The following is a 19,755-nucleotide window of genomic DNA, read 5'->3' as shown; positions in this document are numbered from 1 at the left end:
CCTTAAAGACTGTGTCTATATTTGTATGTCACTGATTCAGAATGAATCAAATAAATGTTACAGGCTATTCATCCCTACCATGGCCCTAGTATGTGATTGCAACCTCATACACCAGGCCCCCAACTAGCAGGAGTGTCTTCATAAATTTAGTTATGGTATATCTAGTGGACAAACATTCATGCAATTCAAATGGCTTTTCTTACAAAGACACAGCCTTTAAATTTTGGGTAAAAAGCAGGCAAGCATAAAAAAAGCTAAGAAAAATCAAAAGCTTCAGTGAATGAGCCAAGCATGCACACTGTCACATCTAACAGTAAATGTGTTAGTTAGTTAGTTCTATCCAGCTGCAGCAGAATCAGGCATTATAAAAGATCCATGAGCGATCATGATTTAAAAAATTACATAAATACAAATTTTAAGTTTCCTGAAGCTGCCACATTAAATGGTGATCTTCAGATACACCCAAATGAATCTCTTGGTCATAACCAGTTCTGTCCTTCACATTGATCCAGTCTATATGGTAGCAAAGAACCAATTTGTTAAACCTCCAGCAAGCAAAATATTCATGGCTATCTTTTTTTTTAAAATAATTTAACCTTTATTTATTTGTTTGTTGTTCCTTATTTGTTTTTTGTTTTGATGTGGTGCTGAGGATCAAACCCAGGGCCTCACCCATCCTAGGCAAGTGGTCTACCACTGAGCCATAACCCCAGCCCTCATGGTTTTCTTTAATTTTCAGTTAGGAAATAATTTTCTGACAGAAATGTCTTTATTTATTAATGTAAGCCTTTTTAAACAATACACGTGAACATAAGTGTAATCTACATAAAATTAAAGAACTAGAAAACTGTATTATTTTACATTGGAAAATTTCCAGTAGTCAAATTAAATTCCTATTTTAGGTTCTTTTGCACTCTGTCGAGATGCTGTATTGATGTGTTTTATCTGTTTTCTACCTAGTAAATATCTTTAAATATTTTAAAGGACCTACGTATTTATGGGTATCATATAAATCATTAATTACAAGTCATGCAGCTATTTCCATATTTAGGTGGTTTGTAAAATTACCATCAAAATTTAAAGGTTGACAAAAATGTTGTCTGGAACACTTTTAACACACCAATAGGTTATGGTTATTGTATTTGTGTCATTACAAAAAGTTAAAAATACATGTATTGTACACTTATGAAAGGTAAATTATATTCACATTTATATATTTTTAGAATTTGGTAATACATAAATACACATCCTTTTAACAGCTAAATGTACATAAAATTTGCTCACATTGTATACATAAAGTTACTAGTCCCTAAGTATCTGTACTGTTATTGGTTTTTCACAGTCATATTAAACTTGTTTTACTAAAAAAAAAATAAATGCAAGTTGCTGCCTATGTCATTGAGTAAAAGAGTTAAACATTTATTTTACTTATATGAAAAGTATTAACACAGAAGCTCATTCCCACCATATGCCCAGGGGTCACATATTAAGCAATTGTAGCAAGAAGTACACTGTTTACCATACCTTGCATAGCAGCACTATCATGAGGAGTCCCATTTTTTTCTATTTCAATATCTGGAATTCCAGTATCTGAAATAATTGACATTCAACATTAAGGTACAATTCTGTTTTAGGATTCCAGTTAAAAGGAAAATTGCAGTTGGTTCCTATAGATAATGCAAAATCTTGGGCATTGTTTTTTGTTTATTTGCTTGTTTTTATATGTTTCCATGGTAGTAGGGAGAATTATAAATTATAGCATTATTTCACAATAGAATATAGATTTCTAGGTATACAATAAATCATTCATTTCATTCCCTAATGATAAATTTTAAGAAAATCATCTGTTTATAAAAATCATCAATAACTATCATGTTAATATGCCCTGATTACAGAACAATGAAAAGATGATGGATATAGTTGCCTACATGGAAAGGTCCATTCCTTATGCTTTATTTTCTATTTGTAATATATGATAGATGGTGATAACCTCTCTATGCTAAGTGCAAATGAAGAACAAAATATGCATTATGGTTTATGGTATTTCTGTAGTACTAGCTCTAGAAGCAAATATTTTACTACCATGTTCTTCAGATGAGCTATAAAAGCAAGTCATTAGGATGTAAAGGTGCTCTGTGTGTGTGTGTGTGTGTGTGTGTGAATGTATGTGTGTGTACATATATTTACTTAAACATTTACTTCATACTATGTCTGAGTGTATTGTACCAATGTTATGCTGTTTCAGATAAAATGAAATCAGAAACGTTGAATTAAGATATTTCATGATTTAAGCATGTTTTCCCACAGATAAACCTTAAATGCCTCAACACTAATGTAGTGTGCATCAAAGAAACCAACATCCTATATAGCTGATCAAAATTCAGTTCACTAAACATCAGCATATCTAACATCAATGGACCTGAAACACTTACATTTCAGTGTAGGAAGGATATCAGTTTTACTGCTTCTACTGCAAAAGTCAGCAGAATTTTCTTTTTTTTTTAATCTCCAAGAATAGGGCTTATTTTGACTGGTTTTATTCACAACCTAACATATTTGGCCTCATATTGATATTTTAATTTTTCCTGGACATTTTCCTTCTTTCCTTCCTTTCTTCCTTTGCTTCGTTTCTTTCTTCTTTAAATTAAGATTTATTTTGTTTACCTTAAGTCCAGATTAAATTTTACCTTTCAACATCCTCAGGCCACTGTCACTAGTTGTGGCTTGCTTAAGCGCCTGCTCCACTTGTTCCCTGCGCTTTGATTCAAATTCCAAGGCTTCCTGCAGTTTTCTTTTGGCTTTTTTCTCCTTCTTCAGGCGCTTTTGCATGGTAGCTGGAATGTGGAAAAGTATTTTGCAAAATCTTGGTCAATGAAATAGGTTTCGATGAATTATAAATGTAGATGTATTGGTTGAAACATGATCACATGTATGCTCTATAATGCACATGCATTTTTTATGGTGGTGACAGTTGGGTTGGAGAATTGTTTTCTACTTTGACTCACTACTAGATACATTTAATAATAACAGTCAATATTTTCTAATTTTCTAAAGAAATATACTGCTACTACTCATCAAGTTGTTGCTATTAATATTTCAAAACGCAAAAAATAACCCCCCCACAAATATCTATTAGGTTGAATACTATGGTCTTTAAAACTGAAAGTGGCAATATCCATTTCAGTGGAATGGTACCAATTATAAAAGCAAAAAATGTAGTTAATGTATTTGTTTAAATAATGCACATATCATCAGTCTTTCTGTCCCCATACAAATACACACACACACACACACACACACACACACACACACGGAAAATAATTTTCAGCCATGATTATATAAGCAAGTTGCAAAAGTGCAACTACAGTAATGTTCATTTGGTAAGCAGGGAGGTAAAATAGAGCTAAAGAAGAGATATGCCTCAATTCTCAAAGTTTTATCTCTCAAGTAAAAACTTCGGTGTCCCTCATGCAGTTATAGTGTATATTTAAACTCTGAGAGCCTAAATCTAGGATAGCACCTTAAATGGAATTATTAAGTTTCAGCAATAAATTGGTTCATAGCAGGGTTGTAAGCAGAGTAATACTTTTCCTAAATTAGTTTTTTAAAATTAAGTTATTGTTGTTATTGCAATAAAAGAACACTCAAAGTACATTGAGAAAACTAATAAATTATCTGATGTTTAAAAATGTTCAGTGCACTCATATATAATTAAAATCTTTGAACTGAACTGAATATGTTACTAATTGTTTCAAATGTGTTCATCTCATGGTTAAATATATTTTCATATAAACTACTTTGAACAACTTGAAGAGAGTCAGTTACATAAGTAAACTGCTGTGCAAATGCAAAATCTCAAAAATCTAAGGGAAAAAAACTGGAATTGTTCAGACAACGACAATGAGAAAGTATGATTTTTTATTATTTTGATGAAATACTGCTAAATAGGAATGAACATAAAAATATATTAGTATCATAATTATTTTCAAATATCATTTAAACATAGCAATAAACAAATTATTTAAATTAGAAACCTAGATTTATTGAAATTAATGTGTAACTTAATGTCTTTGTCAAAACAAAATTGTGTTTCAAATAAAATTAATGAAGCAAAAATATTCTATATGTTGATTCAGTTGAAATTTGTGATTTCACATACTGCAAACAATGCCAGATTATATTAAAATAAACAACAATAACTATAATTTATTCAGAACCAACTATGTACTGATCATTTTGCTGAGAATGTAACACATTAAGATCTTAATTAACACTGTAAGAAAAAACACTACTATTTCCATTTATAGAAGGCCACTGAGTCTTTGAGAGGTCAAAGATTTACCTAAAATGATATAACTGGTAATTGTCAAAACCTGTGTATCACATAAGTTGGTTTTTCAAAGCCTAGGGACAACAGAGTTGGTTAGTGGACCAAGGTAGGTGACCCCAAAGTTTCCTGTTGTTTTATCATTCTATTATTTTAAATGTTTATTCTGCAAATAATATCATGGTATATTATTGCATATGGATATGTGTGTTTAATTCAAGTAGCATAGCTACCAGCAAAAAACAATTGGGTAGAATTTTTGGTTTTAGTGTGGAGCACTTTTTTCTTTTATGGGAAAAAAGTTATAAGAATTCTTTTTCTATATTTATATGATATTACATATTGTTTATATATGTAGGTTATATATTAATATTGTTTTATTATATTCTTGGAGAGATGTAGCATTATAACCATAATATCAACCTTCTGCCCTATCCATTCCATCAGGTGAACTTAGTTTATAATTTGTCATAAAAAGTTGGATATACTCACAATGGAGTATTACTTAGCCATAAGAATGAAAATATGGGGCTGGAGTTGTGGCTCAGTGGTAGAGCATTTGCCTAGCACATGTGAGGCCTTGGGTTTGATCCTCAGCACCACATAAAATAAATGAATAAAATAAAGGTATTGTGTCCAACTAAAACTAAAAAAATACATATTAAAAAAAGAATGAAAATATGGTATTATGTTTCTACCACTCTGAACTTAGTTGACAAAACCTGTGTATCACATAAGTTGGTTTTTCAAAGCCTAGGGACAACAGAGTTGGTTAGTGGACCAAGGCAGGTGATTGATTGGACACAGGCCAATCTCAATCTATAAGTAAATAGCAGAAAGATTAGTAGAGGGAAGGGAACAGGGGGAGGGAGGAGGTGAGGGAAAGGGGAAATACTGGGAACTGAATTAGAGCAAATTATATTCCATGCTTTGTAATTATGCTAAAATGAATCCTAGTATTATGTATAAATAAAAAAAATAAAAAGACATTTAAAATTTGGGTATACTGGATATGAGATATTCAAGTAAGCAAAAAGAAATTTAAATGATTATCTAGTTAAGTTATTGTAATAGATGAGGTTGCTGAGATTCGTAGAAATGAAGTAGATAGTTTTTCAAAATTGATGAGGATAAATAGTAGTTTTCTTAGTTGTATTAGTAATTAATTACAAGTAAAGTTCTAAAACAGTGCTCAGCACATGGTAGACAGTAAGTATTATTAGCTAGTAGCATCAATAGTACTGATGGTAATAGTAGTGGTTATAATAGTGACTAAATACTAAATGGTAGTAATTTTAGTGATGATAGTAATTATAGTATTATTAGCCTTATCATATTATAACAAATGCTAAATTTGTTAAATGCAAGTACTTCAAGGCAAATTTGATAACTAATTATGCCTACCAGGTCTACAACTTTTTGCAGAATAATAGATAATATTATAAGTGTAGAACTAAAATGTCCATGAAATGTTAGTAAACAGACATTAAGTGAGTATATTCCCTAAAAATTAGAAGTTAATTTTACTATATGTACTAGATTTTCATGAGTCAATTTAAGAAGCTTATTGTATTTAGCATATGTTTTTTTGTTTTAGAATAAAAATTTCCTTAGTAAATAAATGTGAGTTATTATGATTATTAATCATTGCACACTATTTCACATACTATCAGAGATAAACTAACTTCACCAAACTTTAAAAAAGACAATAAAGTCTTTGCTTTGTTGTATTTAATGAATTTGTTAGGTTAAGAAAAACAGGTTTCATTTTTTTAAATGCAGTGTTTGAAATTCCATTTTATATTGAACCAATGATTCCTAGGACCTAAAGAAAATACAGAGCATGTTTTCAAGCTCTTGAAACAATAATTTGTTACTTTGAGGTAAAGTCAGTCAAGATTACTCAAGTGTAATCATCCTTCTTTGACTAGAGTTATCCATTTGGTCTATTTTCTTTCTTTGCCTCTCCTTCACACTTTTCAACCTTTTACTTATTTTAGATTTTGTGATCCTTCAATAGAAGAATAAGCAGGGGAGAGAAAGAAGCTGTAATTCATAACATTTACTTTTTATGCTGTTTAATATTTTATGGAAAATGTAGGGAAGATGTGGAAATTATGAAAGTGAAATTTTGAATCTTCTGTTCCTAGTCTTACCACTAGTCTTACATTAATTCTCCCCTAATTTATCCCCATGATCACAGTAATTTATCCAAATGAATTCAGACCCAATGATTCACTTGCTTATATACTAATACTTCCAATCACCCATAGGATAAAATCAAAGCTAATTTTTTAGAAGTTAAAAATATTCTTCATAATTTAAATTCTACACCTATTTATGTGCATCATTTCCTACCATTTGCTTCAGAAAACTCAAAGCCACTCTAATAATAAACTGTTTAGAGTCACCCATGGATGAAGTTTCTTTTCTCCATGCCTATGCTGATCTCCCTGCCTAGAATGCCCCACTTGGTTCCTTGCACATTCTTTTTTCCCCCTGCTGATCCTTTAGGACTCAGATTCAGGTATCAGCATCAGAAAATACTCCTTATATCTCCTCACCACTCGAGCAAGCCGAGCAAACAAACCCTCTGTGTATAACCATGAAGACTCTGTATGTTTACTTTTGCCACTTTGTTTTAACTTTAACTGCTTGTGCTAGTTCTCTAAAATTTAAATCCCTCAAGGACATGGACTGAGTCCATTCACTTTTTTCACTCCAGAATGTAGCACTGTGCCTAGCAAGAATAAGCATTACATATGTAAGGAATTATAAGTTTATCTATATGCATTTCTGACATTGCAAGAGAATTATATTCATTTTTCTAAATCTGCAACTAGCCCAGAGTACAGATCTAATTCATTATTTTTTTTTAGTATAAAGAGATGGACTATACATTTCTTTCGTTGTGGTTTGCATACAGTTTTTGCTTTGTATCTTATTTATTTTCAGCAGTATTAAGCTATCTTTGGTAATATTTCTAATTATTATTAAAAATACCTCCAACATAATATTTACTCTGTAACTGAACATGTTAAACTTACTTCTGCTTTGAAGCTCAACTGCAAGTTGTCTTTCAAGGTTTTCTCTAATCTCTCTCTCTCTATAGAGCTCCATTCGCAGTTCCTTCTTTTCTTGCTGAATCTGCTTCTCCTGGATGCGAGCATTATCCAAAGCCACTTTCAGCAGACCCTGTCAAAGTACAACAAATGACATGCAGTTCATCTTATCTGTTTTAATTTCTCAAATACAAAATAATTTGTGTAGGTGCTAATGTCTTGTATTACATTTATTTTGTTTATAGAAATATTGTTGACCTGAATGTTGGTCAACAGAGTCTCCACCGAGGATAGACTATCAGCAAAAATGAATGGTCCAGGGAATCCAGGGGGCAAGGCCTGCCCAGGAGCCAGTTGAAGCTTGTCCAAGGGTGACTTCATCAGTGGAATTTGAACAGGTACTTCTTCTGAAAAAAAATTATGTCAGAAGGTTCACAAATTAACAGGTCAAATGTTTCACCAAATCACCTCCAACAGACATCTACAAATACTGATACAAAAACTAAATGATGGACACTCATAATTAGAAATCATACCTATTGTGCAGTTGCCTCTATTTTCTGAAGATAAGTGATTCAATACAGAACCCATGAAATTGAAAGCATATTTATTGCTAAAGAAACATGAAATCTGTTGAAAAAATTTTCAGATAAATACAACTGATGTACCTGTTTATGAATATCTATAAACTAAATAATCACACCACTTTCTAGGAATGTATAAGCTGTCTTTATTTATTTTTTCTTCAAATCTATGTATCTACCTATATACCAACCTGTCTTCATTATTTTTAACAGCTTCACTGAAGTATAATTTAAAGACATTAAATTCAATTATTTTAGGTATATGCTTAATTTTTGGTAAATCTATGGAGTTTTCTTTCACAACCAATGTTTTAGAATGTTTCAATCCCCTGCAAAAAGATTGCTCATACATATTTATAGTGAATCTACTCACCCAACCTAGCTTCTGGAAGCAAGTATGCTACTCTTTCTGAAGTTTTACCTTTTCTGGACACAATATGTGGCTGTTTTGCCTGGATTCTTCCACTTAATAACATGTCTCTGAGGTTTATTCACATTGTGTCATATTTCCATAGTTTCTTCCTTTTATTACTAAATAGTATTCCATTGCTTACTTTTAATCTTGGGAAGTATTCTTTATGAAAAAAAGAAACCAATTAAGCCACAGAAATGCAAGTTGTATCAACCCTCATCTTTAGATTTTATACCATTTTCTTCCACATTCTCATTAATCAGATTGTCTCTTAGTACCAGATAAAGAGACATCAACAGAATGATTCTCTATTAAGATGTTTCAGATTTATTTTGGACACATATATTGAATTAGAAAGGGAATCTCTTACTTTGAGAAACATAACTACTCTGCTATCAATTTGAATTTTGGCTGACAAGATTTTATATGATATATACGAACCAGATATCAAAATTCCTCTGTAACTGAAAATGGAGACATTTTTTGACATATGTAAAATAAAAAATAAAAATATATAAAAATAAACATATAAAGGCATTCTGCCCATCTACAACTACAAAAAAATTTTTTAAAAAATTAAGAAAACCTGATACAAAGAGTCTTGGGATGAAACCTAACATACTCAGTTACTCCTAATTGTAGTTCAACAGTATAATCAGGTGAATAATTAAACTTCAGTTACTCTCCTCACTGCCATTTCCTAATTTCAGCAACAGGGCATAAGTGAATGTTGAAAAATCGGCTTCTTTATGGATGGAAACAATTTTCAGTGACTTAATATATTCTAAAGAGACTCACTTAGGAAAAAGACTAGACTTAAATGTTGTCCTAACCACTTTTCAGATGGTATGGAAACAACAATAACAAAAAAAATCTAGCTAGAGGTGTGGTTCCTGTAAGGATGCAAATATTGATTTGCCATACAGTTAGACTTCATTTTTCAATTGCAAGTAGCCTACATACGTAGTAAGAAGATTCTCAAACCCATTGATTTCACAGTCATCATGTTTTGCTATGGAATTTCTTATGTGGGAATTAGTGGCATACAATTGCGGGAAACTTCAGTGAGATTACTTAATGGGATACCATTGTCCGTAAATAAAATACTCTTAATTTTCCTTTTCTAAATTCAACAGTGATAAAAATGCTAAATGATTATTTAAGAAAAGCAACCGTTTCACATTATTTGAATCAAAAAATTAACATTATTTATTGGTCTCAAAAATTCAGTAAAATGCATAGATTCTCACATTAATTTTCTTCAGCACTGAAAGCTATATTTCCCTGGAACTAACTTTTAGAAAACCTAAAGAAACTGTATTTTGATCATCAATGCAAAATGCATGGATTTTCTACAACTCCCTCATAGGTTTATGCCCATAATAATCATATTAATATTTATAATTAACTTAAGCATCTTATAGGACATCTCTCTGTCTCTGTCTCTCTCTCTCTTTTCTCTGTGTCTCTCAAATAACTGGTATGTTTGGAAAAGATTGAGTTTTCCAGAAAGAACAGAAAAGATCAGCACATCATCCCAAATTGCTTGACTTTATTCAACTACATGATTTCTTTTAAAATATTATCTCATAAAAATGTAGAAAAAACAAAATCCTAAAATTAACAGCTCTAATATTTTAAAAATATATTTCTCAAAAAGACAAGCACTATTATGTTTTATTTGTACTGTTTGAGGTCTGTATTTGGGTGATGTCTTTTGCATATAAGTGCATAAAGTAGATGGAATGACTGAATACTGATCTATCAATACTAATAATGGCTAGAGAGACTGCACTTTTGAATTGTTAATTATAAATCTTAAAGAATGAATTTATATAGCAGGAAAGTTCTAGTTTTAAAAAATAAACCACTACAAAGTTAGAATATTGACTATCTGTTGATTCAGAGACAACATAATATTTCCCGTAAATAAATATTTTGTATCAGAGACAAAGATCTTAAAAGTACTGGATTTCTTGTTATATTTCACTCTACACACATGTATAACTTCAGCGGTAAGAATCTGGGGGGCACTCTTTCTAAAAATGAAAGCATTACATTCAGTATGCACAAAACAAAATTATAACTATGTTAAAATTGCTAGAAGTCTCCTGTTTGAAGCTGAAAGAAATGTCATTAAATTGGCTGAAAGGAACATTACTATTGACTATGAAGACAGGTTGCATGGTCCATGGTTGTAATGTTGCTGTACCGTAGATTGAAGTTTCAAAATAGTATTACTCTTCTTTAAAGAGATAGACACAGCTGAATTAGGTGTTGCTTGCTGCAGTGAGGATCAAATGCAAAAAGAATCATATTTCATCAGACCTAGTCAACACCAGGAAAATAAATAGAAATATAAGAGGTATGCAGGCTATGATTCATTTTGATAATCTGGCCCAAGAGAGACACATAGAGACAGCACACAGATCTAAGCTTCTACCAAAAGACAAATAGGACACAGAGGGTGGGAACTGGGATGACAGTGTAGCAGAGGTCACATCGATTTTCAGCAGCAGTTTTCACACAGATGAGATAACCCTGGACTCTATTTGGCCCATTGTTCATATCCTACCTGTCCCACAAGCAATAAATTTTCTAGTCCTAGAAAAAGGGCAGTAAAGAAGAAGGATTCTACTTATGACTTCTTATGATTAAGTTTCTGTGCTAACCAAACATGCTTTTCAGACCAAGGTCACATTGCATGTTAGGGTCTGTAATAACCCCAAACTAGTAGAAGCATATTAGTCTTAGTGTATATGAGTAGAAACTGTGAAACTATTCATCAGATTTTTTTTCTGATTTAAATCACATGCTACAAAAATGACTGATAAATGCATTTGAAATTTATTTCAATCTTATAATAGATCTTCACATCTGAATGGCATTTACATTTTGTTCAGAGATGGAATAAATGCAATGTTACATAGAAATGTATCAGGTGAGCTTGAGAAATCCTAATTGGCAATAAAATTTAAAAAAAAATGGGAAAATACTTGAAACATAGATTGTCAGTTTAATAAAAGCAGCTCTTTGCAATCCTGAGAAAGGGTTTTGATTTAAAAAAACTGGCATACACACACACACACACACACACACACACACATACACACACACACACACACACACACACACCTTTATCAGCATATATAACACATTGGTTTAAATTAAAAAAAATAAACCTAACACAACTGCAATCTGGTCAAGGACATGAGCAACCTCTCCAATTATTGATGTAATGTGGAGACCACTTCTATTGAGCCTGTTTGTTAAACCTGCCATACTTTGTAATAGCACTTGGGGATCCACATAAACAATAAGCTCTTTATTTTAATTTCTTGCTTGGGGCCCAGATGAATAGATGCAAAAGTTAATAAGAACTTTAATTGTAGAATAAAGTAAATATATGGTAAATGCTCCAAGTAGAAAAATCCCCTTGAAAATTAAAGTCAAGGCTCCTGGAGACATTTTATATGATGCCAGTGCTTATTCTCCCACTTTTTTGTAGAGCTAAGTATTTCCTTTCCTCTGGCCTTTGAGGATTATGATTCAGGAATAGAAATTGAACACAGATGACTCACTGAGCAGTGGAAAAATGCAGCTACCTACCAGGTCATCAGTTTTATTCTTTAACAAGTAAATTATATTCCATTATTTGATTTGAGAGCTTTCCCCTAAATACAGCTGGCCCAAGGGATTTTCTTTTGTCAATGTCATTAGTATTACACTCAGCACAAGCAAGACACCTGCTTCCCTCTCCCAAACTAAAGAACAATAACAACAACAAAATGACCAACTGCTGTGTAATGATGTGACCTGCATGAATATAGGGAAGCCTTCATAGACTCAACTGAACAATGACTCCTCAAGTGCTACAATCATCAAATGTGGAAAAGAAAAACCTTATCCCAAAATTGTTTGGGGAGATGAAATAAAAATAATGCAGATAAATGGAAACAGAAAACTAGTAGAAAATGAATGAAAGGCTATCAACCTGAGAAACTAAGATTGAATACTGCTAAAACCAATTATGTTCCTCTTTTGCTCTGGATCCTTAGATAAGCAATTTGGCATAACAGGCTCCTCTATGAATTATGAATTGGAATTAAATCATCCCTCAGATAAAATATTATGCCAATAACAAATATTAGGTCCAATGAAGGCCTTGTAGGAAGTATGATACCTAGTCATTAAGGAGCTGATAAATTATTTTGGAAAAAAATAAGTAAGTTGCAGAAGCAGACAATTAAGCATGAATCACAAAGCACAGATTGTTAACTGCCTCTACTTCAAAGAAGGAGGGGAGTCACATTTCTGCGGCAAACATTCAAACTTACTTATCACTGAGCTGAAAAGTGTTCTCTCAAAATTTCCACAAGATATTAAGTGTACTAGCAAAAAATTGTTCCTTGTTTAATGTTGAAAAATCTAGACTAAATAGTGCTAAGCATTTTTCCTTAATGCAAGGTTTGCAGATACTTTATAAGAAGCTTAGTGAAATCTGAATTTCAGGTAAATAGCAAATCATGTTTTAATATAGGCATGTCCAAAAATACTCCATTGGTCATCCTTATGCTAAAAGTGATTTGTCAGTTATCTGAAATTAAAATTTCACACAGTATATATATATATATATATATATATATATATATATATATATATATATTTTGCTAAAACTTTTAAAGCAGAACATCTCATAGCCTTTAAAATGCAAATGCCAATTAATCTGATTTGGTCATTGCACAGTGTATACATGTGTCTAAAAGATCATACTGTACCCCACGAATATGCACAGTTATTATGTGCCAGTTAAAAATTAAAATGGGGGCTGGGATTGTGGCTCATGGGCTTGGATTGTGGCTCAGCGGTAGAGCACTCACTTAGCATGTGAGGGGCACTGAGTTTGATCCTCAGCACCACATAAAAATAAATAAATGGAATAAAGGCATTGTGTCCAACTACAACTAAAAAATATTAAAAATAATTAAAATGCAAATACTAAATATTAACACGTTATATATTATAATAAGCAGCTGAGAGCAGAGTGATACAGAGCCAGATACTGGACCTTTAATACTCTGTAAAGTATAAGCAACTATGTGTTTGAATCTCAACTTTATTATTTTCAAGCCCCTGGGAAAGTAACTTAACTATTCTGTGACTCAGTGTCCTCTTCTCTAAAGTTAGAAAGATGACAACAAAATTACCTCTTAGGATTGTTGTAAAGACTAATGAGCTACTATTCATAAAGTTCATAGAATAATGCCTGACCCAAAGTAAATGCAATATAAATGTTAAGTGGTCATTGAAAATTTCTAGAACTCAGGACAGAAACATAGTAATGTATTTGACCACCTAAGCATCTATTAACTAACCTTATGAAACACCATGTTCTGAATGATCATTTGAGTCTGTTTTTACATTCAATTAGGTCAATAGACTAATTTTAATGGTTTTTAACCATGGACTGTTCCTAACCAAGAGTCACTGTGTTGTCCAGAGGACATTTGGCAGTAGGTGGAAATAATTTTCTTTCTTTTTTTTTTTTTTGCTTGTCAAATCTGGTATGAGTGGTGGGAAGAAGTCTACTACTGACATCTAGTGGGAGAGACCAAGAATACTACAAAATAACCAGCAGTTTAGGACAGCCCTGTCCCCATCCCCAACAACAACAACAACAAAATTATCTGGCAAAATGTCAATACTGGTTGAGAACCCGTAGTCTAGACTTATAAAGGAAAATCTCAATGAATGGACACTTAAATATATCTCCATTTCTCCTCTGAACTTCTTCTAGAGGTTAATAAGCTTGCTAAGAAAATAAGGTTCAAATCAATGATTGAGAACTAATTGCTTTAAAAAGTGAGTTTTAGAATGTTTGTGCATTTAATGTGAGGATCATAGCCTTCATTCTTTGCTTAACTGTCACTCTACAGTGAAACCTTTCCTTTCCTCCTATTAAGAACTGCAACCTACTCTCCTATTCCCACCCTCCTTTAACATGCTTTCTTTTTTCCTGCAAAATTTACTATCATATAAATTATACATATAATTTTCTTATTTTTATTATTCATTTCATCATACTACATGTAAACTTCTCAAGATCTGAGGCCCTTTCCAAGTTTTTATTTTATCACTGCTGCCTTCCTCAGTATATTGAATGAAAACTATATCTATGTGTAACCCTTGCTATGATTTTGGATATGTGGACTGGTAATCTCAAATCCATGTAAGACTTCTAATAATCAGATTTATTCCACTATTTCTTTTGAAAAAATACAAGATTCTACTTAAATTTGTAATCTTAAAATATTTTTACCTGTATGTGGTGGGAGGAAGGAAGAAGAGATGGAAGTAAAATATTACTTGTCTACTCAGCCTTTCCAATAAAATCAACAAATATTATAATTTAGAAATAGTTTACAAATTAAAATTTTACAGTATTGAAAACTAGCTTTATAGTTGTCATAAAATATCTAACATGAATTTATTGAACTTGTCTACATATCATAGTCTTTGAGCAAAAAATATAATAAGTGTGAATCTTTCTGACCCATATACATACTTTCCTATTTTCTGTGAGATGATATATTATTGTATCAGAGATATAGCAAATCTGGCTTATTTGTTTTGTTTCACCTATAGATTTTCTAAAGCCTATGAATAAATAAATGCTAATTTTCCAGAATAGAAAGAATGTTCATGTGGAGACAAGGATTTAATCCAAAAAAATGCAAGGAAGACACAAATTTCTGTTATAAACAACTAATCAGCAACAGAGGCATGAATACAAACCCCTTGCCCAGAAAACACCCTGGCTACTTCTGTATGTAATGCTGCAGAGAACATTACATGAGTAGAAAGGAATCAAATAACAGTATGAATCATAAATTGGCAAACATGAGGCATAGACCGGAGTAGGGGCAAGGTGGGAAATAGCTGATATTTTAAAGAGTTTGTTTAAGATAGATGGGGCACTACATATTTCCCTACAATTGGATAACCCTTCCATATAATAATATTTTGTTATTGTCTACAAAATGGACTTAGGGTTTCCATACAGGCTTGCTTTTAGGCTTAGCAGGGGTTCAGACATCTGGCTGAATGCAGAGGCTGTAAAGCAGATTTCTCATTTTGCCTCACTGCCAAGAGATGTTCAGTCCTTTCCATGAACCAGGGGAGAAAAACCTCTGTTCTTAATCTGTTAGAAATCAGGAAGGAAAATTTATTGATCTGACCTGGTAATTCCAGTGTCACCTTTAAAGTCACTGCATTCTCCTCTTCCTACCCCTTTTAGTTAACATAGCTAAGTAGAGACTATCATGGAAAAGTACAATGGTGAAGTTTATTAATCAAATAAAATACAGCAGTAGCTCTCAAACATTATCATGCTTAAGAATACTCCAGAGTCTTTCAAAACTGCATTTCCCACTCCTAGAGTTTCCGATTCAGTAGGTTTAGGGTAGGGCCTAGAAACCTGAATTTTTAAGTATCTAATGCTAATGTTTCTAGTATACGATGAAACTTTGAGAATCTACTGGGCAGTATAAAAGTCATTATTTTCTGTATTTGGTGGATTGATATAAAGCAAATTAGATCCCATATGTGTCTGATTATGTCAAAATGAACCCTAACATTATGTATAACTTTATGCACTAATAAAATTTTTTTAAATAAATACTTCTAAAAAGATGATTAAAGTTGTTTTCTATCACTACATTTTGTATAAATAGTTGTCATTCAGATTTCAAAAAATTATTTCAAAATGATACCTAATTTTATGTATCATCAAAACTTCAAGAAATTGAATAAAGTTAAGGAGGCACATCAAGTAACTTGTTCTAAAGATTCAGAGATCCTGAAAAATGATTTATGCTATAGTAAAAATATATAATAGATTTATTTATAACACAGAATCAGTAAATTAAATAGTAAAATCACAAGCCTACACAAAGGCAAATTATTTCTCTTTATTAAATAAGCAATTGATTAACAAAAAAAGAGCTGATGTCAACCTTAGATACTATTTGTATTCAAAAATGTGAAAAGTGAGAGTATTGTGGCACAAGTAAGATTAAAAAACAAATGTGATTCAAAATTAGAATGACACCATCATGGAAAACTTGTCAAAAATAATCAATGTAATAAGCAAGTTATGGTGTGTCACCTCTTATAAATGCTTTAATAAGGAATGTGTAAATAATTGTACATGTTTAGAACTTATATCAATATGCTTACTAATAACTGTGCAATTATCTTTTCAAAATATGTACATAATGATAATATTGTTTATTTTACCACAGTACCAGTGATATAAAATTTGGGAATCTTCTGTTTAAATGTTCTGTTTCTCTTCTTGTTTTCAGGGATACCCACATACACATACATACATACATACTCATATTCACAGTTAGTGAGAATACATACTGATTTTTCAGTCTTAAGTAAAAAAAAATGAGGCATTGAGGCATCATATTTTCATGAAAGAAAAAATTGTTTTTTTCCTAATAAATGAGTCTTGAAATCATTATTGCAACATTATTATAATCCTAACCAGTTCAGAATTACTTTAGTCATTTAATTTATTATACAAAGCTAAATTTTCTTTAAAAATATTTTCATTATTAAGACATTACTTAGGTCCTCTTCATTTACAGTTCTAGTCAGTTTATGGGCTTAATTCAATTTCATCTTCAATGAAGATAGTCACACTTACTATATATATTTTTATCAGAAACACTTTAAGTACTCAGTTTTACATGGCATGGTAATCTAAATTAAAGTGAATCTATACCCTTGTAAGTTGAAGAGTATGGTATTGCTCTCCTCTAATAAGTATCAGACAAACATAGTTTGCCTACATGACAAAGAGGAATATTTCTAAAGAATCACAATTAATACCTTTTTTTTTTTTTTTTGGTGGTGCTGGGAATTGAACCCAGGACCTTGTGCATGCCAGGCAAGCACTCTACCAACTGAGCTATATCCCCAGCTCACAATTAAAAACATTTTACAAATGTATGGTGCAATTTAACTTGATGATTTATATAAGTCCAAATCATCAGGTACCCCTCTTATGATTTTTACCCTTTTTCCCTCTGAGTCTACTATTCTACTTACAGCACAATAAACATAACTAAATCTATGTGTTGGGATATTAAATTTTTAATGTCAATCTTCCTATTTATAGAACAAAAACAATTGCCTCAAAGAGTGTTTGTGGGAAGTTTAAGAGAAAAAAATGGTGTAAGCATCTAGTACAGTACTTAGAATACAGTATACCCTCAAGAAAGATTGGCTGAATCTGAAGCTATGCTAGCCTTTTAGATATGACATACACAAGAAATAGAAGAGTACTCAATATACATTGATTCCACGATTTGACCATGAAATTTCTTTTTAAAAAGTTTTCTTCTAATTAATTGAGTAAAGCCCTTAGTTAATGTAAGAAAAACAATAAAGGTCTTGTAACATTGTATTTTGTTTCCAAAATAATGATACAAAAATAAACTGGTAATTTTGTAAGTAATATCTCTCAGTTTAGTACCAATGTAGTTGGAAGACTTCAGGCTCACATAATTTGAGTTGTATTTTTCCCTTAAATTTAATTTTGGTTGCATTTTTATTCTCTTGGAGATTTGAAAGTTTAAGATAAGTGTGCTTTCTATTAAGAAAACAGGAAAAATCTACCCGAAAATTTTCCTGGTAAGTTTAGCCTTATTTTCTTAATGTTGAAATTCCTTTACTCACCTTCATTACAAATATTTATAGATCCATATGGAATAGCAGATGTTGATGCAAAGACACTACAGATATTTTTCACTTTCACTGATAACCCTAGTACATGAGAATGTTTTCCGTCATCTTCTATCATTAGATATTTAATTTGAAAAAAAAAATCTAATATGTTCACTGAATATCAACGTTTAGAATTATTATAAGATCATCTATATGTGAAGGTTGGGCCTATGAAGACAGCATAGAGTTTGATATTTTCATTAGGCCACAAATATTTGTTAAACACGTTTAATAATTTTTCAAAACTTGAAACATAAAGGGAAATTTTTATTCAGTTCTTGACCTTCAGTAACCTTTAGATAACTATAAATTCTTCCTCTTTTCTTTCCCTATCTGATCCTATCTTTATATATACATATAGTCAGTGATATTTCTTTTGGGAAAAAAATTTAATTTTAAGATTTACTTTTACACAATACCCCACAAACATTAAATGTGGGAGCTTAACATTTTGAATTTTATGAATATTTAAATATTATGAACTGAATAGCTAGAGAAACTTTGTAAAGAAACTTTGTAAAGAGAAACTTTGTAAAGAAAGAAATATAAGTAGAAATTTAAAATTAATATCTAATATATTTCAACATTAGTAACTATAGTATAGATACAATCTATAGTATAATCAAACTTGAGCAACTAATCCAAGATTTGTCATATATTCCAATTCTATTAAATTAGTATATTTATGTGATGACTTTATTTGAATATAGCACCTTAAGAATGAGCATTATAATATTTGGAATGTCCTTAAAGAATGTGGCAGCATCACCTGGGCAGCTGTATTTAACCATCTATCTCAGAGATTGTCATTTTCCTAATCCTGCTTGATCACTAAGGAAGATTACTTTGCTCACTGCCTTTCAGTCTTGTTATCTCCCCTTCCTTATTCAGTTCCCATTCACATTTTTCCAGTGTGAATGTCCAAATACCATATTATATACACAAAATTAAAATTATCACCTGTTCTTTGTTATGGACATTGGAGTCCATTTTATATTCAGTTAACATATTTGTATTAACAGATGATTAAAAGTGCTATCTATGGTCAGCCTACAATTCTCAAGCATAATCAATATCAAATTTTCTTGAGAGAATTTACTAGAAAACCTATGCCACAGTCTAATCTTACCTATCACAGTTTCAGAAACAGAATACATATTAAGACAATATTGCCAGGGAGTAAAATGTAATACAACATGCTATTCAAGTCTGAACATCGAAGTATATTTGCTTTACTGTTTTGGCTACAAATTCCCAGAAGATAGATTCTTACATGGATATTTACAATACATGTTATCTTCCCTTATTTGCCCCAGAAAGTGAGCCTTGTTGTTATCAAACTTCTACTACTGACATCTCATAGATACTTAAACTTTGTTGTCACCTTCCAAATACTTGAAGCACACAGATGCATTTCCAGGCCCCAAGTAATTATTTCTTATTTACTTTCCAATGGAATTAAACATGTTATAGTGGAATTTTTGCAATTATGTCTTCCTCTTCTTAGACTTCACAAATACTGAACCCCATATTACCACTGAAGCCAAAAAGTGTGCATAAAATAATGATAGG

The 19,755-nt window shown here is 31.5% G+C and overlaps 1 protein-coding gene and 1 non-coding gene across 2 annotated transcripts in view; both read right to left on the bottom strand.

The window, feature by feature from the left end:
• Positions 1-1,486: 1,486 nt before the first annotated feature.
• Dach2 (dachshund family transcription factor 2) overlaps positions 1,487-19,755 on the bottom strand; it is a 481,660-nt gene continuing 463,391 nt past the window's right edge. Inside the window, exons 9-12 of the mRNA XM_077106460.1 lie at positions 7,648-7,796; positions 7,375-7,522; positions 2,688-2,834; positions 1,487-1,590 (exon numbers count right to left, since the gene is read on the bottom strand). Coding sequence (XP_076962575.1) covers positions 1,487-1,590; positions 2,688-2,834; positions 7,375-7,522; positions 7,648-7,796 — 548 coding nt within the window. The remainder of the gene's footprint in view (positions 1,591-2,687; positions 2,835-7,374; positions 7,523-7,647; positions 7,797-19,755) is intronic.
• Positions 17,303-17,375, bottom strand: Trnaa-ggc (transfer RNA alanine (anticodon GGC)). The gene has a single exon. It is a non-coding gene; the product is annotated as a tRNA-Ala (tRNA).

This window comes from Callospermophilus lateralis, chromosome X (genome assembly GCF_048772815.1).
Source record: "Callospermophilus lateralis isolate mCalLat2 chromosome X, mCalLat2.hap1, whole genome shotgun sequence".
NCBI lineage: Eukaryota > Metazoa > Chordata > Mammalia > Rodentia > Sciuridae > Callospermophilus > Callospermophilus lateralis.
Note: the sequence above shows the minus strand (reverse complement) of the source record. Positions and strands in the feature narration are given on the sequence as shown.